At 45.5% G+C, this 25,196-nt stretch overlaps 1 protein-coding gene across 1 annotated transcript; it reads left to right on the forward strand.

Moving 5' to 3' along the window:
* The first annotated feature begins 1,008 nt into the window (after positions 1-1,008).
* Positions 1,009-25,038, forward strand: ptpro (protein tyrosine phosphatase receptor type O). Its single transcript, XM_080518032.1, has 27 exons — positions 1,009-1,109; positions 7,838-8,105; positions 8,192-8,347; positions 8,870-9,022; positions 9,399-9,917; positions 10,513-10,674; positions 10,756-10,952; positions 11,277-11,397; positions 11,529-11,722; positions 11,816-11,927; positions 12,062-12,225; positions 12,665-12,785; positions 13,288-13,421; positions 14,705-14,843; positions 14,943-15,063; positions 15,499-15,567; positions 18,166-18,249; positions 20,816-20,851; positions 21,584-21,665; positions 22,046-22,136; positions 22,819-22,895; positions 23,006-23,140; positions 23,262-23,384; positions 23,491-23,645; positions 24,012-24,147; positions 24,289-24,412; positions 24,602-25,038. The coding sequence occupies exons 1-26, from the start codon at positions 1,017-1,019 to the stop codon at positions 24,391-24,393; spliced, it is 3,747 nt and encodes a 1,248-aa protein (XP_080374158.1). The 5' UTR covers positions 1,009-1,016; the 3' UTR covers positions 24,394-24,412; positions 24,602-25,038.
* The last annotated feature ends 158 nt before the right edge of the window (positions 25,039-25,196 follow it).

Genomic DNA, 25,196 nt, shown 5'->3' on the forward strand with positions numbered 1-25,196 from the left:
CAAACACGTCAACGTTTTGAGTGGTTCTGTTTTTTAAAGTGAATGTTAAAAAAACACTGCGTAGTGATGGAGGTCACGAGGAAGAGGAGGAGAAATGAAGAGTAAGAAATGTGAAGGAGAAAGTCAAAACTTGACTAATATATCGACAAAAAATGAAAGAAAACATAAACATTACGTTAGGATCGTAAGAAAAGAAAAGCATGACCATTACTTTTATTATAAATACTTTATTAATCCCAGGGGGAGACAATATAGAACACAGAGTGATGAACATAGAATAGATGTTTGTTTTTAATATAACAGAACCTGACCCTAAAGGATAGTAATGGAGGATACATAAGATATTTAAAATTTGTATAGTACATACATTTACAGAAGTTAATTTGAATCAAAATGAGTAAATTAAATTGTTTAAATATAAGTAAAAAAAATAAATAAAATAAAAATAAAAACATGGTTCTAAATGAGGCATCTAATGGAATGGATCAGTTAATAGTAACCATTATTTGAGGAATACGTTTGATTCAATAAGAATAACTAGAGATTAAATATTAAAACAAAACAAAAAATAACACCACGTGTTAATCCAGTGACTGAGGCAAATATTATAATCTGCTTTGATTTGTTTTCAAACGAAGGAAAAAGCTTCTTCAGAAGATGATGGAGGAGGAGGAGGAGGAGGAGGAGGAGGAGGAGGAGGAGGAGGAAGGAGGAAGGACCTCCGTGTCTCCATGCAGCCTCCGGAGCTTCAGGGCGGGGCGACGCCGCGCAGCAGCAGCTTCATCCCGCTGACCGACACCGACCTCCTGCTCGTCTCCAGGCCGCGGCATGGCCCCCGCAGCCCGGCCTGCCTCCTGCCACAGCCCGCGGGTCCGCTTCCAGCCGCAGCCGGTGCCGAGGGTGATGATGAAGAGGCTGACGAAGAGGAGCCGTTAGAGCGGCGGACGCAAAACGCAGAGCGGGGGGCGGCGCGTCGCGGCGGTGCGGCAGAGCAGCCTCTTTGTTTGGATGTTTGGATGCGCGGCGGACTGACGCCGCTCAGGCCGCAGCTCTCCGCCGCCATGCTGGCCCCGCTGATGCTGGCCGCGCACCTGCTCGTCCTCATCCAGGTAAGGGCCGCTGCATCTGGGAGGGAACGAGGGAAAGGGGTCCCCCCCACCACCCCAACCCCCCGCCGCGCCGCTGCCGCTGCCGCTCCGCCGCCTTCCAGACAGGCGGCGGAGCGGCAGAGCGGCGGGAGGCTTTGTTCGGTCATACCGGCATCGGTTCTGTGTGTGTGTGTGTGTGTGTGTGTGTGTGTGTGTGTGTGTGTGTGTGTGTGTGTGTGTGTGTGTGTGTGTGTGTGTGTGTGTGTGTGCGCGCGCGCGCGCGCGCGCGCGTGTCTCCGTACTGCTGCGGTATGTCAGCAGCGGCCGCGAGGCAGAAAGCGGCTCCGGGCGTCCTGCAGAAAGTGGGTCAGTCGGCTGCAGCATCACACACACACACACACACACACGCACACACAGAAGTGCATCACATACCACAACACATCCTCAGATTAAGACACAATACACACACACACGCACACACAGAAGTGCATCACATACCACAACACATCCTCAGATTAAGACACAATACACACACACACACACACACGCACACACACATTGAAAGAAACACACAAGGTACAAGCTGATCATTGTGAATCAATCACACCATACATACATACGTACATAGTGAGAAATTTCACAATCCATCTGAGAAAATAAATCTGAATATAGTTTAAAAAGAAAATAGAATAAGCAAAATAAATAAATAAGGGAATTAAATTGTTAACGAATGGCATCAAACCTTTTGAAAACATTTTTAAAAATCAGACGTCTTGAATCAAAATCTAAAAACAGACACAATTTGATAAACAAATAAGCATTTTAAAGTAAAATGTGAGAATATAATTACTGCTTCATGTTCATTATTATAAGTTATTTGACAAGCTGCAAAGTTATCAGTTTGTGATTTTCTTAATGTGTTCTACATGAAAAAGACAAAATAATGAAATGATCCATTAAAGTAGGCTATTTTATACAATTATTCATTTTAAGGTAAGGTGAGAATGATAGTGATAAATTATAGGAACGTTTTGGACCAAAGAGAATGAATCATGTTAATAAAAGGACAAATGACACATTTGTTTTCCCTCAAAGTTTCAGTTTTGGCAAATAGAAAGGAGTAAAAAAAAAAAAAAAAAAGAGTTTCTATCATTTTTAAAGTTCAGATGCAGATTTCTATTTGAGTCAGTGACAAACTTGGAGATCTGAAGTGAAACAATAACAATAATAATCTCCCGGGCTCTGAATCGGCAACACAAACTGTGAAGATGAGATTTATTTCATCTTTCTTTCCTCTGAACTGTGAACGTGACCTCAGACGACTGACGACGTTTCACCTCAGAGAGAAACGTGTTGGTTTACAAACAGAAACATTTCGGTGGATCAGTGTGTTGCTCTTATCACGCAGGGCCATTTGTCTGATTCCCAAACCAACAAAATCAGACCGACTGAGAGAAAGCAGGTCCAGAACAGTGACTGGTGGATTTGTTTTGGGGTTTCTGGTCCTGGGCTCTGTGAGGAGGAGCAATGGGGGGGGGGCATTAGATTTGTTGTTGGGTGCAGCATCGTCGGGGTTAATCTGCTGGTGTGAAAGTGCTGCGATAATCTGAGCACTAATCAGCGAGTCAGCAGACGGACAAAATCTGTGACTTTAATCAGTTTAAACACTGAAACTGGTTCTGCTGCCAGAACCTGGAACCGGCTCCCAGAAACTCTCAGAAAAAATTTTTTTGTAACCGTGTGGTGAACGTACCGAAAGCACATGCGCCCTATCGGAAGGCGATCTTACGTGATGCACCTGAACGCATCACTCAAAGCGGTCAAAGCGGCGTTCTCCCGCTCCCACATGGAGACTCTATAATGTCTTTACACCGTTATAAAGGTATACGAAGTCAAAGGTTCTCCATTTGTAATCCTGTGGTTTGTTTTTTTTTAAAACCCGTGTTTAAAGTCAGCACTATTTTATACCATCGCAATGATATTGTTGTTATGCGCGCTGCGTTTGAGTCACATGTAAGCTGCTGGTCCAATAGGAGGGCTGCAAAACATCCAAGATGGTGGCGCCCAAAATACAGCATAGTTCAGAGGAGGAAAACATGACAAAAATAAAAGTCATCAAAAATATGCATTAATGCTGAAAAAGCATGTAACGTGGCTAATGGAGGAGCCCCGCAGCTCGTTAACGTGTCGGAAGCTGCTTTCTGACACGTTAACGAGCTCCTGAACGCATCACTCACCAATGTCATCTATGAAGTGGCATTTGAACTTTATTATTGTGTCCAATATATTAATATATCTTATGTTTTTGTGCCAGATACAGTTAATAATCCTTCCAAATGTGTTAAATATACTTTGAAATCCAATCGTTCAAATCGATAATGCTGAAAAAAAACAACCCAACTTGGTCGTCTGTCCATATGAATGTCTGTGGACTCGTCATTGGTAAAGTTCACAGCGTATCGTTCTGTGTGTGTGTGTGTGTGTGTGTGTGAGTGTGTGTGTGTGTGTGTGTGTGTGTGTGTGTGTGTGTGTGTGTGTGTGTGTGTGTGTGTGTGTGTGTGTGTGTGTGTGGTTGCATTGCAAAAACCAGTAACAGCACCAACTTGTGGCCTGGCATGTTAACGACACAGTTTTTAGTGTTTTTCATGTTTCAGTGTAAAATGGACATGGCTGTCAACAACTTAGTGTTTAAACACTGTGTAAAACTTTTCTGAAACAAAAAACGATGCATTTTCACTTGAGATTCCGTGTAAATGTTGTCGATTGAATGAAGTTCTGGCAGAATAATATGAGGTGAGCTCAGTCGGTTCTTGAAAATGTGGTTTTGTTGAGTGGGATCTTTGCTTTTTGTCTCTTTGTGTCAGTGTTTTCTTTAGAAAAGCTGCTTTCAGTGGGAGGTCACATTGTTGTATGAATGGAGGAGAGAGCTGTCACTCACCTTTTGTTCCTCCGCTGAAGCCCTCTGCAGGACTCCTTTCGGGAAAGTGCAGATTTAACTCAAGACGGGAACAGAAACAGCTGCAGTTTGGAACTTTTATCTGAAAAAGTGCTGAATCATGATTCTGCTATCAAAAATGACAAAGGTGTTATCCCTGATGCTAAAGGAGTTAGCTCTGAAGCTCAAGGTGTTAGCCCTAAAGCTAAAGGAGTTAGCCCTGAAGCTCAAGGTGTTAGCCCTGAAGCTAAAGGAGTTAGCCACAAATCTAAAGTCCCAGTCCCAGTTACATCGGGGGTTTGGCCAATCCCAATCAAGGTAGGTCACCCCCCCTTTGACTCCTCCCACAATCAGGCAGCTCTGCTCTGGCACATGGCACCACAAGAGGAAGCCGTTCCTCCTCTTCCCAAGATGGGTATGTGTGGGCGGAGCCAGTCCAGCTCACACAGACACAACAGATTCTGAATGTAGCTCCTATGATCCAATGTTCAAATGAAGGAAAATCAAGGAAAAGCTGGATTTGGGGCAAAACACTTTAAATGCAAAGTTTTTGGACGAATGAGACGCATGTGAAAGTGTTGAAAAGCTGTTTAATGTGACCTTTTTAAAGGCGTTATCACTAAAGCTGAAGGAGTTAGCATTAAAGCTAACAAAAAAGATAGCCCTGAACTTGAAGGAGTTAGCCCTGGAGATAAATAACTTCCCAGCGCGCAGGCTAGCGCAGCAGCACTGTGCTAACCAACTTTTCATGACAACATGTCACTGTTTGGACGGATTTTACGCTGAAAACACAGAAACAGAAACGCCAGCTCGCCGAGAACAAGAACGTCATTGACCGCGGCATCTAAACAACGAACAGCAGTTCCTCGGTGGGAGCAGGTGATTCACACCTCTGTGAAGCTGCATCCTACTCCGCACTAAATAGTCCCAATCGTTTGTGTTGCATTAGAGCTTGAAACATTTTGTTTGAGCTGCGTTGATAAATAGTTTCTCCAGGGATTAATAAAGTGATTCTGAGGTTTTAAAGGTAGAACTAGTTTATTATGAGATGATGATGTCACGCAGGCCAAATTTAATAAAGTTTGATGACTTTAGTTAGTCAAAGGAGTTAGCCCTGAGGCTAACGGAGTTAGCCTTGGCATAGCCCTAGCTCTTTGGGAGGTTTTAAATGATTATCTGCAGTTATTTTTACACTTTCCCTGCTTCAGACGACAGACTGCTCAAGCCACGGGGATGAATTTGTCAGCTTATGCTAGCTTCAAGGCTAACGCCATTTAGCCTTTCCATCTCTCCCACTTCAGTCTGCACTGATCCCTGGATACTTGTACTACATCACGCTCTCGTCAGTCTCGCCTTTGTCCACCCTCCTCCTCCTCCTCGTCCTCCTTCATCACCTCCACCCTCAGAGACGACGTCTGAGGAGATTCACAACGATAAACCTGTCAGCTGCCGATGGAGCACCCGATGCTCTTGCTGCGTGTTTGTCATCAGTTTATTGTGTAACATCCACCTCTGTGACTTCAGGGTGGAAACGTTAGAGCAGCTGCTTTGAGTTCCATCAGTATCATAACGTCGTCCAGGTGGAGGGACTGGCAGCAGGTTTTCACACAGGAGAGTAACACCGCCAATAAAACACTTTTTGAAGGTAGAATTAAAAAACAGTTGGACTGTTTTAACAGTGGAGGATCAAATCAAAAGGTTAAACTAGTCTCTGATGGAGTCCTGGTCTCAGTCTGGGTTTATCAATTCAACTTGCTTTTTTTACATGGGTCTGATCTTAGTTCCATTTTCAGTCCCTGATCCCTGACCTGGTACTGGTCTCCGATGTAGACCTGGTCTCGGTCTCTCGCCCCCGCCGAAGGTTCACAAGGGGGGAGACATTAGCATTCATGGCGGCCTTGGCACCGTTTCTATGGTAACCCCTCCCCCAAAGCGTGGCTCTGCCTTTCATCTCAGTTGCCATGGCGACGGAGGATCAGCAGCCTGCTGGTGACGAGTGACGACTGTTTCTGACCACAGCTCCTCTCTGTGTTCATGCGCCTGTGAAAGTAGTCCCTCAGGATTTTTGCTGAGAATCACGGTGTCTCTCTCTCTCTTTTTTTTTTTAATTTTACCTCTTTTGGTCCTCAATATTACTAGTTTACTGTTCCCATGGTAACAGTGACCACAGTGTGGCATGTCCACCCTTTGTTTTATTTATATTGAGACAGTTAACACTGTGAAATTTTGACGTCAGTTTCCGTCAAGTTTTTCTGAATTTGTTTGTTTCTTTTCGTCGTCGGTTTATGTGACACTAAAACAGACTATTAGGAAAACGTTTTGCAAATCTTGTAATTTGTTTTTGTCTGTCAATTTTGACATTTCTTCACTCTTTTTGGTCGTTTTGCTGTCGAGTTACCACAAGTGAAAAAACACAATGAATTGTGATTGATTTCTACTTATAAAACGTCGTCATCAATGCAAGCTATTATTTTAATTCATCGGTTTGACTGCTGTGTTTTGTGTTTTGTGGTGGTGAATTACATTGTGTCACAGTTTATAAATGTGGGTCAGACCCGAGGAAGAATAATCCCACATGGAAAAAAAGAAAAAAAAAAAACACATGTTTGTTTGCTCTCACTGATCTGAGTACAGATGTAATCCCATTAATGACAGTTACACCAGAAACACGCAGCGGGAGGAGCTCAGCTCCGGGATCAGATCTAATATCAGGACCGGGATCAGGTCATCAGACTGCAGCAGGACCGTTCTGTGGTGACTTTTAATAACATTTTATCTCCTCAATCTTATCTCAGAACGAACATAAGGGGGAGGCCGCAAACAATATTAACAAAACAATAACGTCAACAGTGATATCAACATCGGCCACAACATGTCACAAATTGGTTGATTTACCGACAACAGCAGAAACACATGGAGCCACTTTATTGGGTTCTTAATGCAACGCGCTACATTTGTTTACCGTCACTCGTTTCTATAGTTTACATCGGTAAGTTTGACCGGCAAACGCAAAAAAATTACGTTGACCCCCTTTGTCCTACAAAAGGGAGCAATATTATCCTCAAGCCTGGAAAAAGAAGCGGTGCAGTTCATCTGTGGGTGAGGACTTCCTGTCCGAGTGTGGCGAAATGCCTCCTTGGGTCGTCGCCTGTGGAGTGATTTTCTGCTTTACGCATCGTAAAGAGCAATTTTGGCTCTTTTGTGCCTCTTCAGATCCGCCGTGCCAGTTGGATCAGAAGACGTGGACTCCTTTTGTCATCCGGGCCTATTGATTGGGGGGGTAAAAAAAAAAAAAACTCTGGTTCATCTGCAGTTGATGAAGCCAAAAGAAGTGTGATGCAAAACCATCCGTGTGCTCTGTAAGAGCCGTCCTCCCCATTTTTTGTCTTGGACCTTAAAGAAATGGGGAGGACGGCTCTAACAGAGCCGTCCTCCCCATTTCTTTAAGGTCCAAGACAAAAAAAAAAGTCCTTCATGACTCCCAGTCGATATTCTCCCGATACTTGTGGTCAACCGTCACCTGTAAGATCAACCCCACTTCTTCGTCTGTCCATACCCATGTCTGTTATTTGGTATTGATGACGCTGTATCGTCGTACCGCCGTACCGCTCTTACAGAGCCGTCCTCCCCATTTCTTTAAGGTCCAAGACAAAAAAAAAAGTCCTTCATGACTCCCAGTCGATATTTTCCCGATACTTGTGGTCAACTGCCACCTGTAAGATCAACCCCACTTCGCCGTCTGTCCATACCCATGTCTGTTATTTGGTATTGACGACGCCGTACCGTCCATCCGGACGTCCCTCTCTCCCCGCAGAGCTCGTGGGCCTTCCGGGCGTCGCTGAACCAGGACGGTCAGATCGTGGCGACGCTGGAGCGAGCCGACCTGGAGGAGAACGTGACCTCGTACGCTGCGCAGGTCTCCGGCGAGGCGCGGCCGCTCGTGCTTCCGTTCGACGACGTCGGCGAGCCGCTGCTGTTCAACGCGTCGCTCCACGGGCTGAGCTACGGCGTGAGTCTGCTGCTGCTGCGCCGAGGAGGGGCCGGGTGGTCGCGGCCCACCAGGACCGCCACCGTCATCACCAGTGAGAATGCATCGTCATCGTCATCGTCATCGTCGTACTCCTCAGCTGCTTCTGTAACGCACGCTGCTTTGTGCTCCGTCCCTCAGAGCCGCTTCCCGTACGAAACCCACAGATCTCAGATTATAGAGAAGCTCCGGAGACCGGCGTCGTGTTCGAGATCGACTCGCCGGCCGGGAACGTCTTCAGCAGAGTGAACATCAGCTACAGCGAGGGGGCGGAGCCACGGTACATGCTCTACAAAGGTACGACTCCACGGTCGCCTTGCTCACGCCCCAAAGCAATGAAGAAAACACAAAACGGTCAGGGAAAAAAAAAAAATAATTCTTTGATTATTCTACTATTATCAGGCACAAATACCAAGATGTCGTTGTGTTTCGTTTGTCAACAATCTGTAAAGAACAAAAGAAAACAGGACTCAGATTTGAACTCATTATTTACTTCCTTCAGACAACTGAAGACAAAATATTTGGCATTTTAGTTTTCTTCAGTAGTGACAAATCACATTTTAATATTCTGAATTTTCTGAATTTTTGCATTTGATTTTCAAAACTTTAATGACGAAATCCCTGTTTTTCGAATTCTAAAAATTCATTCCTGCAAAAAAATGTCAAATATCTAATTATCCATGATCACATAAAAAAAAGAGATTTTGAAGCTGTGTCTCCCTGAAACAAGCTAATATTTGAACCACGGCGATGTCGTCGTTTCATGTTTTTGCTGTCGGGAGGAAACGTATGTGTTTTTTTCGCTGCTCTTGTGTGCAGATTTCTACAAAGGGAAAACGGTGTTCAAGCACTGGTTGCCGGGGACGTGTTACCAGAACATCACCTTCCAGCTCATCTCCGAGGTCACCACGTTTCAGACCCCGCTGGTCGCCCGTAGCGACGTCACGCACACACCTTTACACCACCGCACAGGTGAATCTTCCAGTTATTTACCCCGTTCGTGGAAACACCATTCAACCTGAGTGATTCCCCGGTGTGAGAGTCACTTCCTGTTGGGACTCGTGGTCACCCGACGGCATGTCGCCGTGGTAACGGCATCCTATTAACGGCATCCTATTAACGAGCGGTGACACTTCCTGTGAATTATTGATGCTGCACAAATGACATCAGTGTCTTTATGAGTGTTTCCAGCCTGCAGGCCACACACACACACACACACACACACACACACACACACACACACACACAGAGAGAATACGTTTATTAAAACAGAAAATTGATAATATAATGAAGTCACAAAGACTTGTAGTGATTTTTGGATTTGTTTGTTTGCTCCCCTCCCCCACAGTGCCCTACCCCCCCCTCAACGTCTCCCATAAAATCATCCACTTGAGTCGGAGGCCCCCCGGGGAGGCGCCTCTCTCCCCCGAGGGCCCCCACAGGTCCTCCCGACAGGCTCGGGACGCCCCCCTGATGGAGCAGCCGGAGGAGGAGCAGCAGCAGGAGGTGAAGGAAGAGGAGGCGCAGCACGCTGAGGAGGTGGCAGGAGTCACTCAGTCCCCCTTTAACTCCACCCACAACGTCACGGAGAGCGCCGCCGCCGCTGCCAACCGGAGCCAGGCGGAGGGGGCGGAGCTTCAGAGCTACTGGCCGGACCCCAGCGAGGTGTCTCCCACCGACGAGGACTTCGTCAACGGCGTCCTGCCGGAGTACGAGGACTCCAACGAGCCGGGGTCGGCCATGAGCCTCCCCCCCGAACCCTCCGTCCTCCCCACCAGGCTGCCCCCCATCCTGCTGGAGCTGCGGTGGCTGCCGCCGCGGCCGCCCACCGCGTACGACGGGTTCAACGTCTACGTCTTCAGAGACGGTAACCATGGAGACCACACTGATATCCCACTGACACACCACAATGACTCACTGCACTGATTCACTACACTGATTCACTACTGTGACTCACTACCATTAGTCCTTATACTGATTCACTACAATGACACACTACACTGAATCACTACACTGACTCACCACAATTACTCACTACACCGAATCACTACACTGATTCACCACAATGAGTCACTACACTGATTCACTACAATGACTCACCACACTGATTCACTACCATTAGTCACTACACTGATTCACTACAATGACACACTACACTGATTCACTACAATGACACACTACACTGATTCACTACCATTAGTCACTACACTGATTCACTACAATGAGTCACTACAATAGCAATAGTAATTGTCACTGTAGTGACACACTACAATGTCAAACTACAATGACATACTATACCAACACATAATAATAACACACTACAATGACTCACTACACTGATTCACTACAATGACACACTACAATGACACACTACAACAACATACAGTAGTGACATTCTACACTATCACACTACACTGTCACACTACAACGACACTAAAGTGACAATCGTTTCTTTCTTGCAGGAAACTCGACAGAAACGGCGACGGTGGATTCAAACACCCACGAGTTCTTCACTGAGCTGGTGGAGTCGGGGACGTACCGCGTCCGGGTGACCACGCTGAGCCTGTCGGGAGACTGCGAGGCCCGAGAGAGCAGCAGCAACACCGGCTTCACCTTCTACCTCAGTACGCCCCCGGCTGGCCTGCTCGCCCCCTCCTTGCCGTGAGCGCCGTGTTGTGACGTCCCCGTGTGTCTCTGTGTCGCAGGTCCCGGCGGCGAGCTGCTGGAGGAGCTCCGTGAGCGTCCCCAGGCCGTCAGCGTCCGCCTGCTGGACTCCAGCACCGCCGCCGTCTCCTGGGCGCCGCCCATCCAGAGCCACAACGGCAGCGTGGTGTCGGTCGTCTCTACCACCTGCCTGAAGCCGAGCCTGAGCCAGAGGATGGAGAGCACCTACTGCACCGAGGTGACACAACTACACAACTACACAACATTTAGTGTAGTGCGGTTCAACAGAACTACAACGGCAGCGAGGTAACATCTACATAACCCCCGACACAGCGACGGCGGGGTTACACAACATCTACACAACTACCGCTACATCACACAATTACGCAACGTCTACACAACTACAACTCCATCATCTATACAACCATAACTACAGCTACATATCACAACATCTACATCAGCTACACAACAAGCACAAGTTAACACGACGTTGGCACAATAAGAAGCTAGATTTTTTTTTTTTGCTCATCTGTGTTTGTTTGTTTGTTTGTTTGTTTGTCAGGAGAACACGACCAGTGACATCATCACTAACCTGACCCCGGGCGCTCAGTACCGTGTGATTGTCTTCCACACGAACGGGCCGCTCTTCAGCCCGCCGTCGGAGCCCGTCATCATCGACATCGGTGAGCATCGCACCTGCTGTCATTGATCAGCAGTTAGGCTCCGCCCCCCCCCCCCGAACTCACCAGGTGTGTGTGTGTGTGTGTGTGTGTGTGTGTGTGTGTGTGTGTGTGTGTGTGTGTGTGGGTGTCAGAGCCCACCGGGGTGCGTGAGCTGGCGGTGTACCCCCTGGGTCCCACGGCGGTCATCCTGAGCTGGCAGCGGCCGTACCACGTGTCCTTCAGGAAGTACGTCCTGCAGACGTTCTTCTTCAACCCCGTCACGCTGGCGTCCGAGTGGACCACCTACTACGAGATCGCCGCCACCGCCTCCGTCATCGCCTCCGTGGTAAGGGGCCTGCGGTACCGCCGTGGGCGGGGGGGGGGGGGGGGGGGGGGGGGGACGTCTGACGGGTTTCTGACTGGTCGTTCTGGGTTTCAGAGGGTCACCGACCTGCTGCCCGCCTGGTATTACAACTTCCGCGTTTCCATGGTGACGTGGGGCGACCCGCCACTCAGCTGCTGCGACAGCACCACCGTGAGCTTCGTTACAGGTACCGAGAGAGTTTCACGACATATTTGCGGGAATAGAGGATTCTTCCTCAGCTGACCCTCTGTTTTGTCTGCTCCTCCTCCTCCTCCTCCTCCTCCTCCTCCTCCTCCTTCTCCTCCTCCTCTCCTCCTGTAGCTCCTGAAGCTCCTCATATCTCCTCGGTGGACTACTCCCAGGGCGTGCTGTACGTGCGCTGGACGTACGGCGAGCTCTTCATCGACCTGTCTCACTCTCGGATGCTGCACTGGCAGGTGTCGGCGGTGGGGAGAAGAGGAGCCGAGAGGAGCTTCTCCGTGGACGTGAGTGTCCAGCTTCTACCGCGCCACTGCCCAACGCGGAGTTTGTAACTGGAGTCGTCGTGTTGACGACACTCTGAGGCTCAGCGGTTGCAGTGAGCAGGACACAGAGAGGAGCCGCAGCCCGGGAACCTCCGACTAAAAGCTTTCTACTAATAACCAGTTACTGGAGCATCTCTGACACAATTCCTGTAATTGTGGCTTATTGCACTTTTTCAGTTACTGGCTCTGGGATGTGTTACCATGTGACTTGACGTGTGACGTATCGTAACACGTTGTGACACGCTGTCATCACTTGACGCGCCTCAATTTCAGACGACGTATTCTGGATTGTCGCGTCGCGCGGCGACGTGTTTACACGTGGGATCGTTGTGCGTTCCGGGCGTGGAGTGATTTTTTTTTTGTTTTGTTTTTTTTGTGGACGCGTGCTTGTGTGTTCCAGGTGACTCGCAACGTGATGCGCGCCAGCCTCCCGCTGCCACCGGGCGACATCTACAACCTGACGGTGACGGCGTGCACCGAGCGCAGCAGGAACACCTCCACGTCCAACATCATCAAACTGGGTACACACACACACACACACACACACACACACACACACACACACACACACACACACACACACACACACATTTTTGTTCTCCCATACAGTTAAACGGTTCTATTCAATGAAATAATAAATGTTTAAAAGGGGAGCTAAAAGGAACATATTGTAATTGGAGAGGAAAAAAAGGCGGTGGAGTGTGTGTGTGTGTGTGTGTGTGTGTGTGTGTGTGTGTGTGTGTGTGTGTGTGTGTGTGTGTGTGTGTGTGTGTGTGTGTGTGTGTGTAAGACAGCTGGTGCCACTGAGCAGCAGAGTGTATGTGAAACTTGTGACTTCCTCCTTCGGGCACGCCGTTGCCGAGTCGTCGTTTTTTCCCCCCCTCCCCGCCAGCGTTCGTCTTCGCGTCCAACACGTGCGCAGAGCGTCCCCCCCCCCCCACTCTCGTCTCGCCGACCCCGCCTCTCGCTCACACCAGAGCCGAGGACCCACCTGCCTCACCGCCTCCCGTTTTCTCCCCGCAGAGCCGGCGCCTCCCCGCTCGCTGTACGCCATCAACGCCACGCACTCCTCCGTCACCCTGCTGTGGAGCGAGGAGGGGGTGGTGGACTTCTACCAGGTGGTCTGCAGGGCCTGCAAAGGCAGCAAGGAGCTCAAGGTAACACCGGAACCTCCTGCTGTGAGGCGTCAGGTCCACGATCTGTCTCCCGTTCACTGGGAGCAGACAGGATCTACTTTCTGTTTACTCCCTTCTTTTAAGGGTGACGTAGATCAGTGTTTTTCAACCACTGTGCCGCGGCACACTGGTGTTTCCGTGAGATCTAGTCAGGCGTGCCGTGGGAAATTATCCAATTTCACATTTTTTTCTAAAAATCATTTGGTCTCACAGCCGCTGTGAGAGCAGTGTGTTGCAGAGTAATCATGTATAAATACTCTTCGCCAATAGATGGCAGCACATAAATTTGCTGGTGAAATCGAAACTGACAGACGTCAGTCTGGTTAAACGCCACCACCTGCGGCTGCTCCCATCTTGTACCAAAGTACTGTGTCAGTGATGGTGATGGAGAAGTTTTTGAAAAGGAAGAATGTGAACCAGGATCTCAGCTCAAACAGGTCCAGGCTTCACACTGAGTGAGTAAAAATTAAAAAAAAGAAATTGGGAAATACTTTTTTTCTGTATTTATTTGATTCCTGTTGATAAAACTTTGATGAGAATGACTTTATATTGTTAATGTAGGCTACAGATGTTCAAGATTTTAACATTTGCGGGTGGTGGTGGTGTGCCTCGAGATTTTTCCAAACAAAAAAGTGTGCCTTGGCTCAAAAAAGGTTGAAAAACACTGATGTAGATCATGTGGTTTTTGTCATAAAAATTAAGAAAAGGAAGCCTAAACTGATTCAAAATGTAAAAAAAAAAAATGAAACAAAGCTAAACCAAAAAGTAGATAGTTAAAAACGTCCGACAAATGGTAAATTAATTTAACTGATTTAACCCTTTTGGTCCTATAGAGCGTTACACTGTTGATCCCAGACAGCCGTTCACACACACACACACACACACACACACACACCAATAGAGGCAGCTGTAAGGGGCTCAATCCATCTGTTGGAAGTCATTTCGGGTTCACGTGTGGGCAGTGGGAGGTGGGGGGGAATCCAACCTGCAACCTCTCCAACCGAGAGACAACCGCTCAAAATAAATAAATAAATAAATAAAAAATGAAGGAGCCAGAAATAACTTTGAGTTAAAACGCGATGAAAAATAGGCAGAAATGTTCTGGAAATCAAACTCAAAAGAAAAAAAAAAGTAACAATTTGGATGAAAGTCAAATTGGGAGATGAAATGATCATTTATAATCATTGAAAAATGAAATTGGGTAGAAACATGATGATGATGATGATGATGATGATGATGATGATGATGGTGCGTTCTCCGCCCAGACCCACGACCCCCTGACCTCCTCCTCTCACGTGGTGACCGTCTCTGGTCTGACGCCGTCGTCCAGCTACAACTGCAGCGTGACGAGTTTCAGCTACAGTACAGCCAGCAGGCGGGCCTACATCAGCATCAGCACCACAGGCAGGGGGCGCTCTCTCTCTCTCTCACACACACACACACACACACACACACACACACACCTGACCAGCTCTAATTGTGTGTGTGTGTGTGTGTGAGCAGCTAAAGAGATGAACCCGAGCGTGGCGGCGATCTCGGCTCTGGCCGTCCTCAGCATCCTGCTCATCAGCCTCCTCGTCCTGTTTCTGCTCGTCCTCCGTAAGAAGCACCTGCAGCTCAGCCGGTAACACTTTTATTTAATAAAACATTTGTAAAAGTATATATATTTTAGTTTGTTTTTTTTCTCCAAAATGTGTTTTTTTTACATTGAAGTATTTTTTGTTTAATCTTATTTAAGGTTTTACATTCATTTTGTTTATACATTAATTATTTGCTAACTTTTTTTTTTTTTAATTACTATATTACATTTTCACATTTTCGAAACTCGTCGTATGTTTGGATAATTTTTACATTTAAATTTTTTTTACCCCCCCCCACTTCTGCAAACTCAGCTATTTCCACTTCGGATCATAAAACCTAAGTTTTCGGTTATTTTCTCCCCCAAACTTCTTCTTTTTCTTCATGAGTCATGAGCTCTATGGGACTTCCTCAAACCGCTTCAGATGTTTTCTCACCTCGTCTGTAATTCTATTTTTTTTTTTCGTTCTTTCTTTTTTAGAGAGTGCGGAGCAGAGACTTTCGTCAACTTTGCCTCGTTCGAGCGTGACGGAAAACTTCCTTATAACTGGTACGTACGCGCCCCCCCCCTCCCCGGAACGCCTCTCTGTTCTCCTGTGTGGCGCTGGAACGTGTTGAAAGGTCCTCAGGCCGTCGATCTGAGGAGACGTTTGAGTGTTTAGAAGGTTCCCTTCAGTTTTCAGCTCAGTTTGGATGTCGATTATAGATCAGGAGGGTCCGTTTGTGTCCGGGGGGGGGGGGGTGAGCTTCCACTGGGGGCACCAGAGAGCCGGGGAAGGGGTCAAAAAGTCCAAAATGTCACAATCATTTTACATAAAGAATTTTGTTTCGTAGCAGTCTCACAATCTGAAAACGCCATTAAGTTATAAAGTGTTTAAGAATCGAGTAATGCCACATCTGTACACTGGGGGCAGCGTAGAGTCTCTGAGGGTGACTTTCCTGTCCACAACAGATGCCCGCACAAACTGACTCATTACTGCCACCTAATGCACAAAAAAAAAAGAGGGGGGGGGGTGCGTTAACCCAAATTTTGCAAATCAAGCCCGTGTTTGAGGTGTGAGATTAATGTCGAGGACAAAAACAGCCGAGACTGGGAGGTTTGTGATTAATATAAGAGCTGAAAGACGGTCAGTGAAGGCAGAACCTTGGTTTCCATCTGCTGTCGTATCCGACCCTCCATCACTAAACGCACATTTCCATCAGAGTGTGTTCCTCGTGCCGTGGCGGTGGAGTCATGTTTATCGCTTTGACTGTGCATGTCGGCCGGTGTTCAGTGTGGTGAGGCGACAACGTTCCACGTCCCCACTGATGCAGGGGGGAAAAAAAACAAAAAACAAAAACAAAAACAAAAAACACCTTTAATTTTCATTTAGAAAAATGTTAAAGATGAATTTAACAAGTGCTTATCTTTCCAGCCAACAGCGTGTGCAGTCCTCTCCGAACTGTATTTACTAAGATTAAATCTCAAATCTCACGAAACAATCAAGAGTCGCTGATATATTGGAAACTTCCTGTTTCTCTTTTCACACACGTACTGAATAAAGAAGCTAAATTAGTTACCGTGTAAGAAAAAAAACAGATCAAAATATTATTATTGCTTCCATTAAATCTCATAAAAACATAAAATTACATGTTATCTAATGTGGTGTTCCTTCTTGTTTTCGCTATCAGTTATTTATGCAGCAAACACAAAAGTCAAATTATTATCCTCTCTTCTAAACAGACCAAACTTTCATCAAAACTCGAAAAAAATAAAATAAAAAAAAAGACATGGATTTAACAAATATAGTGTTTGTATTTGTTGTCAGATGATGTACAGCTGTGCAGATATAAAAAGTGCAGCTCATAAACAAGCAACAATGAAACCCTTGTTTACAGGGAGCTGTGTCGTACACTGTGCCTTTCGGAAAGTGGAGAAAGTCGTGTCGTCAATATCTGGCAGCTCAGGATATTAATAGATGTGTGGGAAGTAGATGTGACCTTCTAATTTAAATACTACCCGAAAAACAAGACTGCACTTTTGTTGACACACAACATCTGCTTCCAGCTCCTCTTATGAAACATTCATTGTACAGTCAGCGCAGTAACGTGGTGTACCTCAAGGCTCAGTGTTGGTTTCCCTTCTTTTGTCTAATTTACATGCATTCAATGTCTTTTTTTGACACAAAGTACATACTTGTCACTTGAGACGTAATACTTTGACTTCGTTCAACAAACCTCAGAATGGACCAAGTTGTTTGATTTAATATCCAGTGTGGTGTACCTCAGGGCTCGATACTCGGCCCTCTTTTCTTTACTAACGTGCGTCCACCGAGTTTTTAATCTGACAATTTTATCTCAAATTATTTGAACTTCGTTATAAAGCAAGTAACCTTTTTTAAAACAATAAATCAAGTTAACATACTTTTTCTGACCATACACTGTGAAGAAAAGGGCTTTGAGGTCTTGATGAGTATCTTGTTATAGAAAACAATAATTTAGAAAATAATAGTGTTGTTTTTGTCAAAATCTAAGGCGTTAAAGTGCAGCTCCAGTACAAAAAAACCACTTACAACTGAAATAAATAGTTCCAAATATTGTGCAGCGGCGACATAAATGTGTTGAACCAGTTCTAAATGTGAAGAAAATTGCAGATAATTTTGAAAAAAACAAACAAAACAGTTTTAAAAACCTCTTAAGTCGTTGGTTTTTTTGGAGCGTCTGTGCATCAGTGGGGTCGTGATGGTGTGACGACACCACCCACTGACAAACTGACCACTGTTTGTGTTCACGCTGAGGGCCCCGGGCTCAGTGTTGCATTGTGGGTGGGAAGGGTGGTGGGGGGGGGGGGGGGGGGTGGGTGGGTGTGGGGGGATGTGGTGATGTCAGGCTCAGGATGGTTTGGGGTTTTTTTTTTTAAAGAGACAGAGCGTCCATTGACGGCGGCAAGTGAACAGACGCCCGTTGTCCCGCGGAGAGACGGCGGGACTCTCTCCGAGCTGCATGATGCATTAACTCTGTGTTCAGCACTAATGTGAAGCCTCTTTTACTAATGGAGCACCATGTTCTGTCGCCCCCTGGTGTCTGTTCTCTTTATTTTGTGTTCCTGTTGACTGTCTTTATTTTATTTATTTATTTATTTTTTATCTTTATTTTGAACCCCCTTCAGGCGAAGAAGCCTCTTTGCCTTCCTTACCCTACTGCCATCCTGCCTTTGGACTGACTATCTTTTGGCTTTTTATATTAATCCGTGGTAAGTAAGCACTGCTGGCCAGAAACACCGCACCTCAGGGGGCATGTCAGAGCCGAGCCACAGCCCACACAGTATTTTGACCCCCACAAATGTCATCTCACTCGCTTTCCACCGAGGTGAGGAAGTCTGGTGTTGTTCTGCTTCATTCCTCTTCTTTTTTCCCCGTCCGGTACCGGCTCCCACTCGCTTCGTACGCCAACGTGCAAATGCAAAAAGTCCAACAAGGAAAATAAAACAACAATGACAATTAGTTTTCAGTTAAAAAATAAAGAAATACGTTGGGGTTTTTTTTGTTTTGTTTTTTTGTCTCAAACAAAACAGTGTTATCTCATCAAAAGATCAAATAAAAATGCGTTTTACTAGTGTGGTGTACCTCAGGGCTCAATTCTGGGGCCTCCTCTTTTTTGTATTCCTAAACAAAAAACAATTGAAAATAAATATGAAAATGTACTATTTATAATAAAACCGCAAGCTGACTTAACAAGAGGACACTGGTCATAATTGTTTCTATTTCTAGATTATATTTTAAACACTCTTCCTTAAAATATGCATGTAGATTGGACATGATGATATATAAAGCAATAACATTGGCCACAACAATCATGTATTTCTTCAACATTAATTACCTTAAATCAATGATTACAAAGTAAAATAGATGTACCAAATAGTAATACAAGTAACCTAACTGTCATCGTCAAGGTTTAATAGTCGGTCTGTTTATATGAGCTTTTTTTGTTATTTCAATTACATTTAAATACCAAAATGTACAGAAAAAAACTCCAGTAATGCAAACAGGATCATCTGTTAATTACAATATAATATTATAAAATGTAAAGTATGAAAATAGTCTAATATATTTATTTTGACTGGTTTCAATAAATCTCAATAAAAAAAACCAAATAATGATGCATTGACTGATGTGATATAACTCAGACGTTAAAGAGCAATTAGCTATATGAGGTATTCCTCAGGGCTTCATACTGGGTCCTGGAGTTTTTTTGTTTCTGCACTCACTGTTTCATAGACACAGAATTAAAATCAAACATGAGCAGTTTGGGTTTATTTTATGTCCTGGATGATTTTTTGTAAAGTGGCGTTCATTCATCCATTCATCCGTTCATTCATTCACTCAGTCATTATGCTTAGGTAAAAGCATATAATTGAAAATAACCAATAAACACAATGCAAATGTTCAGGTCTTGGTATTTTAGCATGTTTCTCATGACATCTGGTGTCCCACAGGGATTTGTCTCAGGGCCCTTGTTATTGTTTTGGAACCGTTTGAAGAGGGCGGAGCCTGTTTGAGTCAAATTAACAGAAGGGACTCATCGGTTTATTTGCTTTATAGCCGTCAAGGAGAGAAAAGTCCAGAATGACACCAGACTTGCTCTGCATGCTCGCGGCAGATTATTTGGGTGGAGGGGGGGTGGGGGAGGGGGGGTGGGGGAGGGGGGGAGGGGGGGGGGGGGGGGGGGTGTTGGATGCTGTGTCTGTGGTTGCGCTCCCCGGGTCTGTTCCCACTAACATGTACGACGTTGCATGATGCTAACACGCGCTTCGCTGTGTGGGTGGCGTCCGCATGCTGTCTGTGTAGGTTAGCGCTCGCGTCCAGCTTCTGTAGCATGCGCTCACCGAGCAGAAGAGCCACAATGCCGACTCTGATTCGTCTTCCAGGTTTTCTCCGAACTCCACGTTTTGAGGAGGAAATCTGGAGGTTTTTCAATATAAAATCCAGCAGCATGAAGAGAGGAATATTAAAATATATAAAATAAGTTGCATGACTGATGTAAAGTTGTTGTTTTTTTTTTTTTAATCGGGTATATATTTCTGAGCATGAATATTTCCTCTACTGTGATTGGCTTAGCTCTGTTCCCGCCGGGTTTGTCCACGTTTGTGGTCAATTTAAAAACCAGTGGCTGCAAAATAAAAGCCTGACTGAAATTTCACATGTGACATAAATTAAGTTTTTCCTCACAAATCTGTTCTTTGCAGGCAACAATGAAACAACCACTTTATTCTAAATACATAAGATTTACTCAATGAGATTGTACATTTTAAACTTTACTGTTGTAATAACATTTTTTTTTTAAACATAATGCAACAAGTCAGTTTCCTGTTTGTAATTTTATTTGTTTTATGCTTGCAAAAATCATATAGAATTTAAGTTGTACCTGTTGACTTCTATTTATTGAAACAATTATATTTATTTTGATTGTTAAGAAATCTTTTTTTTTATATATATATCTTGGCATAATATTCAAACACTTTTATGATGACAAACTTTGACATTCTGTTAAAAAGTAATATTTATCTCTGCAGCAGTGAATGTGTTGAATTGATGGAATAATTAATTAGTTTTTTTCGGATCTGGAAACAATTATAATGCAATAGATTTCCAAATTACACATATTTGTAGGAGACAGGCTGTGGCCAGCAGGTGGCGCTGCAGCTGTGGTGCGGAGGATTGATTAACAAACGTCACTGAAACCCGACGTGAACAGAGCGGCACTTTTACAGAAGCGAGGAATCATCATCATGAGGATTATTGTTTTTTTATTTTCTTTAGGAGCAAGACGGCTTTAAAGAAACGGAAGCTAACAAGGTAACGTCACTTTAGCCCGCTAACGCTAGCATGGCGCTTCAACCCTGCACATTTAAGTCCATTTCAATGGGATTATTTTTCTTACGTGTGCGCTCTGTGGCGGGAACATTAACCGAGGCGTCTGATTGGTCGCTCAGCCAGTCGTTTGTTTTCCACTGTTCCTGTAGACGACGACTTTGTTGGGAGAAACGTTGAGTCCTGTAAATGAGTAGTGCAGTCGTACTTTGCGCCGCAAACTCTTTAGACGTTCACAGCTCTTCTCCAACAAAGTGGACATTTACTGACATTTACTACAACATCATCTGCATACAGGGAGAACATTGTTTCATACAAACAGGAGATACTGAGTTGGTCTATAAGGTGAAGAACAGTTGACGTGTGCTTTCTGTGTGCATGTGTGGCTCTGTGACATAAACACAGCGCCCTCTACTGGCCTGACCTGCAAAAACGACAGCTTTTTTCCGTGTCGGAGGTGTGAACAGAGATCGTTTCCCCAAAAACGTTGCCGTCCGAATGTGAAAAGTGAAAGAGAAAAGAGAGAAATCGACGCTGCTCTCAAGTGTAAACGAGGCCTGAGAAAGAACAGCCTCCAACCAGCCAATCAGCTGTGGCGATTCCAGAGCGAGGAGAAACATTAAAAAAAAAAAAAAAATGAAGGATATACGTACCAGTTGTGAATGAATGAATAAACGAATGCTGGTTGACGAGTCCCTGTGTCTTTCTGCTTTCCAGTCCGGTGCAGCTCGATGATTTTGATGCGTACTTTAAAGAAATGAGCAAAGACTCCGCCTACAAGTTTTCTCTGCAGTTTGAGGTAAAAACCCGTCATCCTCCTCCTTCTTTGCCTTTAAACACATTCACACACTTCTTATATTGTCAACACACAACTATAAACTATGCTTCTGGGTGGTTTTCTACACAGGCTTTTGACATTCTGGGAGCTTTTCATTGGAACAACCGTCACTTCAACATTAAAAACTTTGATGCAATTTTTCATTGTTTTGAGACTGAAGCTAAAAATTTTATTTTTTACGTCTCTGGTTTCAGATTTTCTATCAATTTATACATCGTTTTCCAAATCCTCGCCCCTTTTTTTATGTTAAACACCAGATGTACTTTCTTCCTATCGCTGCCAATACTCTTGTCGTGTCACATTGTTTCGTGTATTTTACTGAAGTACTTTGTGTTTTCCAGGAGCTGAAGAGTGTCGGTCTGGATCTGTCCCACGACGCTGCAGACCTGCCAATCAACAGACCCAAGAACCGCTACACCAACATCCTCCCCTGTAAGTCACACTTCATTCAAACGTAATTAAGGATTTACTCTGGATTAAGATCAGCTTTGGTTCAGTTGACTTATTACCTCAGAATAAACTTGTGCTGAGCGTGGGATTAACTCTGGGTTGACTTATTTGGCTCAGCGTAAACTAATTTAACTAAAGATCCACTAAAGTATAACTCTGGATTAAGTCGAGATCATCTCAGTATCAGTCCTGATCTAAACTCTCTGCTAACACTTTCATTTAAAACTTAGATTTAATTTAAGATTGGCTGGTTTAAACCAAGAATAGTTCAGAATTACGTCAGGTTTTTAGGCTACAAATTTAACATATAGATTTAACTCAGGCTTAATTTTGCATTAACTGGTGTATCTCTGTATTACGTGAGGTTTTTAGGGTTTGTTTAATTCTGGATTACGGATTTAGAATATATTCAATTTTTAAACATGATTAACTACTTCAGCTCAGAACTGACTGAGGATTAACTGGTTCAACTCAGGATTAACTCTAGATTGACCGGTGAAACTCTGGTGTAAAATAGAATTTTAATCTCATTTTATCTCTGGTTTTCAAATTGAACATTAACATTAATGTGAACAGTTCAGGATTGATTGAACTATATTTGCACTTAATTCTGGATTTAAAGTAATGTTTCGTATTGAAATTTTTTTTTTTGGTAACATTTCAGACGATTTCAGTCGAGTCAAACTGATCTCGATGCACAACGACGAAGGTTCGGACTACATCAATGCCAACTACATCCCCGTGAGTCACTCTCCTCCCCCAGCTGACTGACAGAATATCACCACATACACTTTAATCCTGTTAATCCCCCTCCCAGACTATGTGTGGTGAAAGTTTGGTTCGATTTTCAGGGATACAAGCACGCGAAGGAGTACATCGCCACGCAGGGGCCGCTGCCCGAAACCAGGAACGACTTCTGGAAGATGGTCCTGCAGCAGAAATCTCCAATTATCGTCATGTTGACGCAGTGCAACGAGCGCAGGAGGGTACGCTTTCATCGGATTTCTATAATTGTGTGCATTGTTTTTTGGATTTTCTACTGTTTTCCGTGTGTGTGTGTGTGTGTCGCCCCCTGCTGGCCAGTGACGTCTGCGGTTCGTGTTCCAGGTGAAGTGCGATCATTACTGGCCGTTCACGGACGAGCCGGTGATGTACGGCGAGATCAGCGTGGAGATGCTGAGCGAGACCGAGTCCCCGGAGTGGATCATCCGCAAGTTCAGGCTGGGATACGTGAGTTTCCCTGAATTCCGGGAACAAACGAACGGCGTAAAAAAAAACAAAAAAAAAACCCATCCGTGTCTTTTATTCAACCCCTCGCCTCTGGCGCCCCCCGCAGGCCGACGAGAGTCTGGACGTCCTCCACCTGAACTACACTTCGTGGCCGGATCACGGCGTTCCCACCGTCAACGCCATCGAGAGCATCCTGCAGTTCGTCCACATCGTGAGGCAACAGGCCAACCGCAGCAAGGAGCCCGTCGTGGTCCACTGCAGGTCGGCATGGCAACACTCTGGGATGTTCACATATAAACACACACTAAACACTCCGGAGTCATTCACACGAACACCAGCCAACGTTCCGGGAAACTTCCGAAGATGTAGAAAAAAAATCTGGAGAGCGTGACAGAACATCTGGACTGGTCTTCTGGACTGCTGGAGTCCGGCGGAGTTGTGTTCAACCTCAGCTGACAGCGCCCTCTGCTGGACGAAACACACATAGCCGCTCGCATGCGTTTTTGACCTCCAGATGGGATTTAGTGATTACAATTACTGTCGCTGTTTTGTTAGATTTATTTTTAGTCGTTGTTGCGAATGTTTGTTTTATTTGTGTGTGTGTGTGTGTGTGTGTGTGTGTACCAGCGCTGGCGTTGGGAGGACGGGGACCTTCATGGCTCTGGACCGCCTCATGCAGCACATCAGAGAGCACGAGTTCGCCGACATCCTGGGGATGGTCTCCGAGATGAGATCCCACCGGCTGTCCATGGTCCAGACCGAGGTCCGGCCTCCAGCGCCCCGCAGAGCCACACCGAGCGCAACATGTTGTAAATAACACAAAACTGTGTGTGTGTGTGTGTGTGTGTGTGTGTGTGTGTGTGTGTGTGTGTGTGTGTGTGTGTGTGTGTGTGTGTGTGTGTAGGAGCAGTACGTGTTCATCCACCAGTGCGTCCTGCTCATGTGGCAGAAGAAGAAGCAGCAGTCCATCACGTCAGACGTCATCTACGAGAACGCCAGCAAGACATAAAGACGCAACGCCTCCCGACGTCAGACACTCGCTTCATGGTTTAAAATAAATATTTACAAACAGATTCAAAAATGTGGTGGGGGGGGGGGGGGGGGGGGATAAAGCCTTAAGAAGGAATAAAAAAAAAATGTTTTAATCCCCCACTAAAGCTGCTGTTCTTTGATTATAGTTCCCATGGTGACTTTGAGCCCTTCTCTTCGTCTTGCAGGCTGTGACCGCGCCTGTCCTCCTGTCCGTCAAGCCTCCATCATCTTCATCATCATCATCATCACAGAAACAGACGTCCTCCACCTCTTTGTTCCTGTCGATGCTCGAGGACGACGGACATTTTGCCTTAAGGAGCCGTCACTGACTGACCCCGCCGAAGCCCCGCCCACCAAAGCCGCCGAGTCTGACATTTTTTCTTTTTACTTTTACTTTCTTTTTTTTTTTTCTTTTTTTTATCTCAGGAGTCGCTGATGAACCAGCAAGCACACAGGCCTCCGCCTCCTCCTCCTCCTCCTCCTCCCCGTCATATTGTTTTTCTCTCCGTCCGTTAGCTCGCTGGCTAACCTCACTGCCATCGAACAAAACAGGAAGTCAGCCGGCGTTCGGAGACCTGATGGATCCGGGAAAAACCAAAAGGATCCCCCAGATCGAGGAGTCTGATCGGCTTCATAAAGTTTCAACTATTCAAAACAAAAACAAAAAAAAGTTTGGTCACAAACTTCCGAAGCATCAAATCGACCACGTGAATGTTCGCTGGGTCTGCACAACATGAAAGCAAGGAGGGCGGGGCCAAGCCGGGTGGGCGGGGCCTGAAC

The sequence above is a fragment of the Blennius ocellaris genome (genome assembly GCF_963422515.1).
Source record: "Blennius ocellaris genome assembly, chromosome: 22".
NCBI classification, from domain to species: Eukaryota; Metazoa; Chordata; class Actinopteri; order Blenniiformes; family Blenniidae; genus Blennius; species Blennius ocellaris.

Excerpts from the sequence above, each read along its gene's own strand:
- ptpro (XM_080518032.1), top strand. The coding sequence starts at position 1,017 with ATGCGCGGCGGACTGACGCCGCTCAGGCCGCAGCTCTCCGCCGCCATG. Across the intron at positions 22,137-22,818 it reads CTACACCAACATCCTCCCCT|ACGATTTCAGTCGAGTCAAA; the intron begins GTAAGTCACACT and ends GTAACATTTCAG. Across the intron at positions 23,141-23,261 it reads AGTGCAACGAGCGCAGGAGG|GTGAAGTGCGATCATTACTG; the intron begins GTACGCTTTCAT and ends TTCGTGTTCCAG.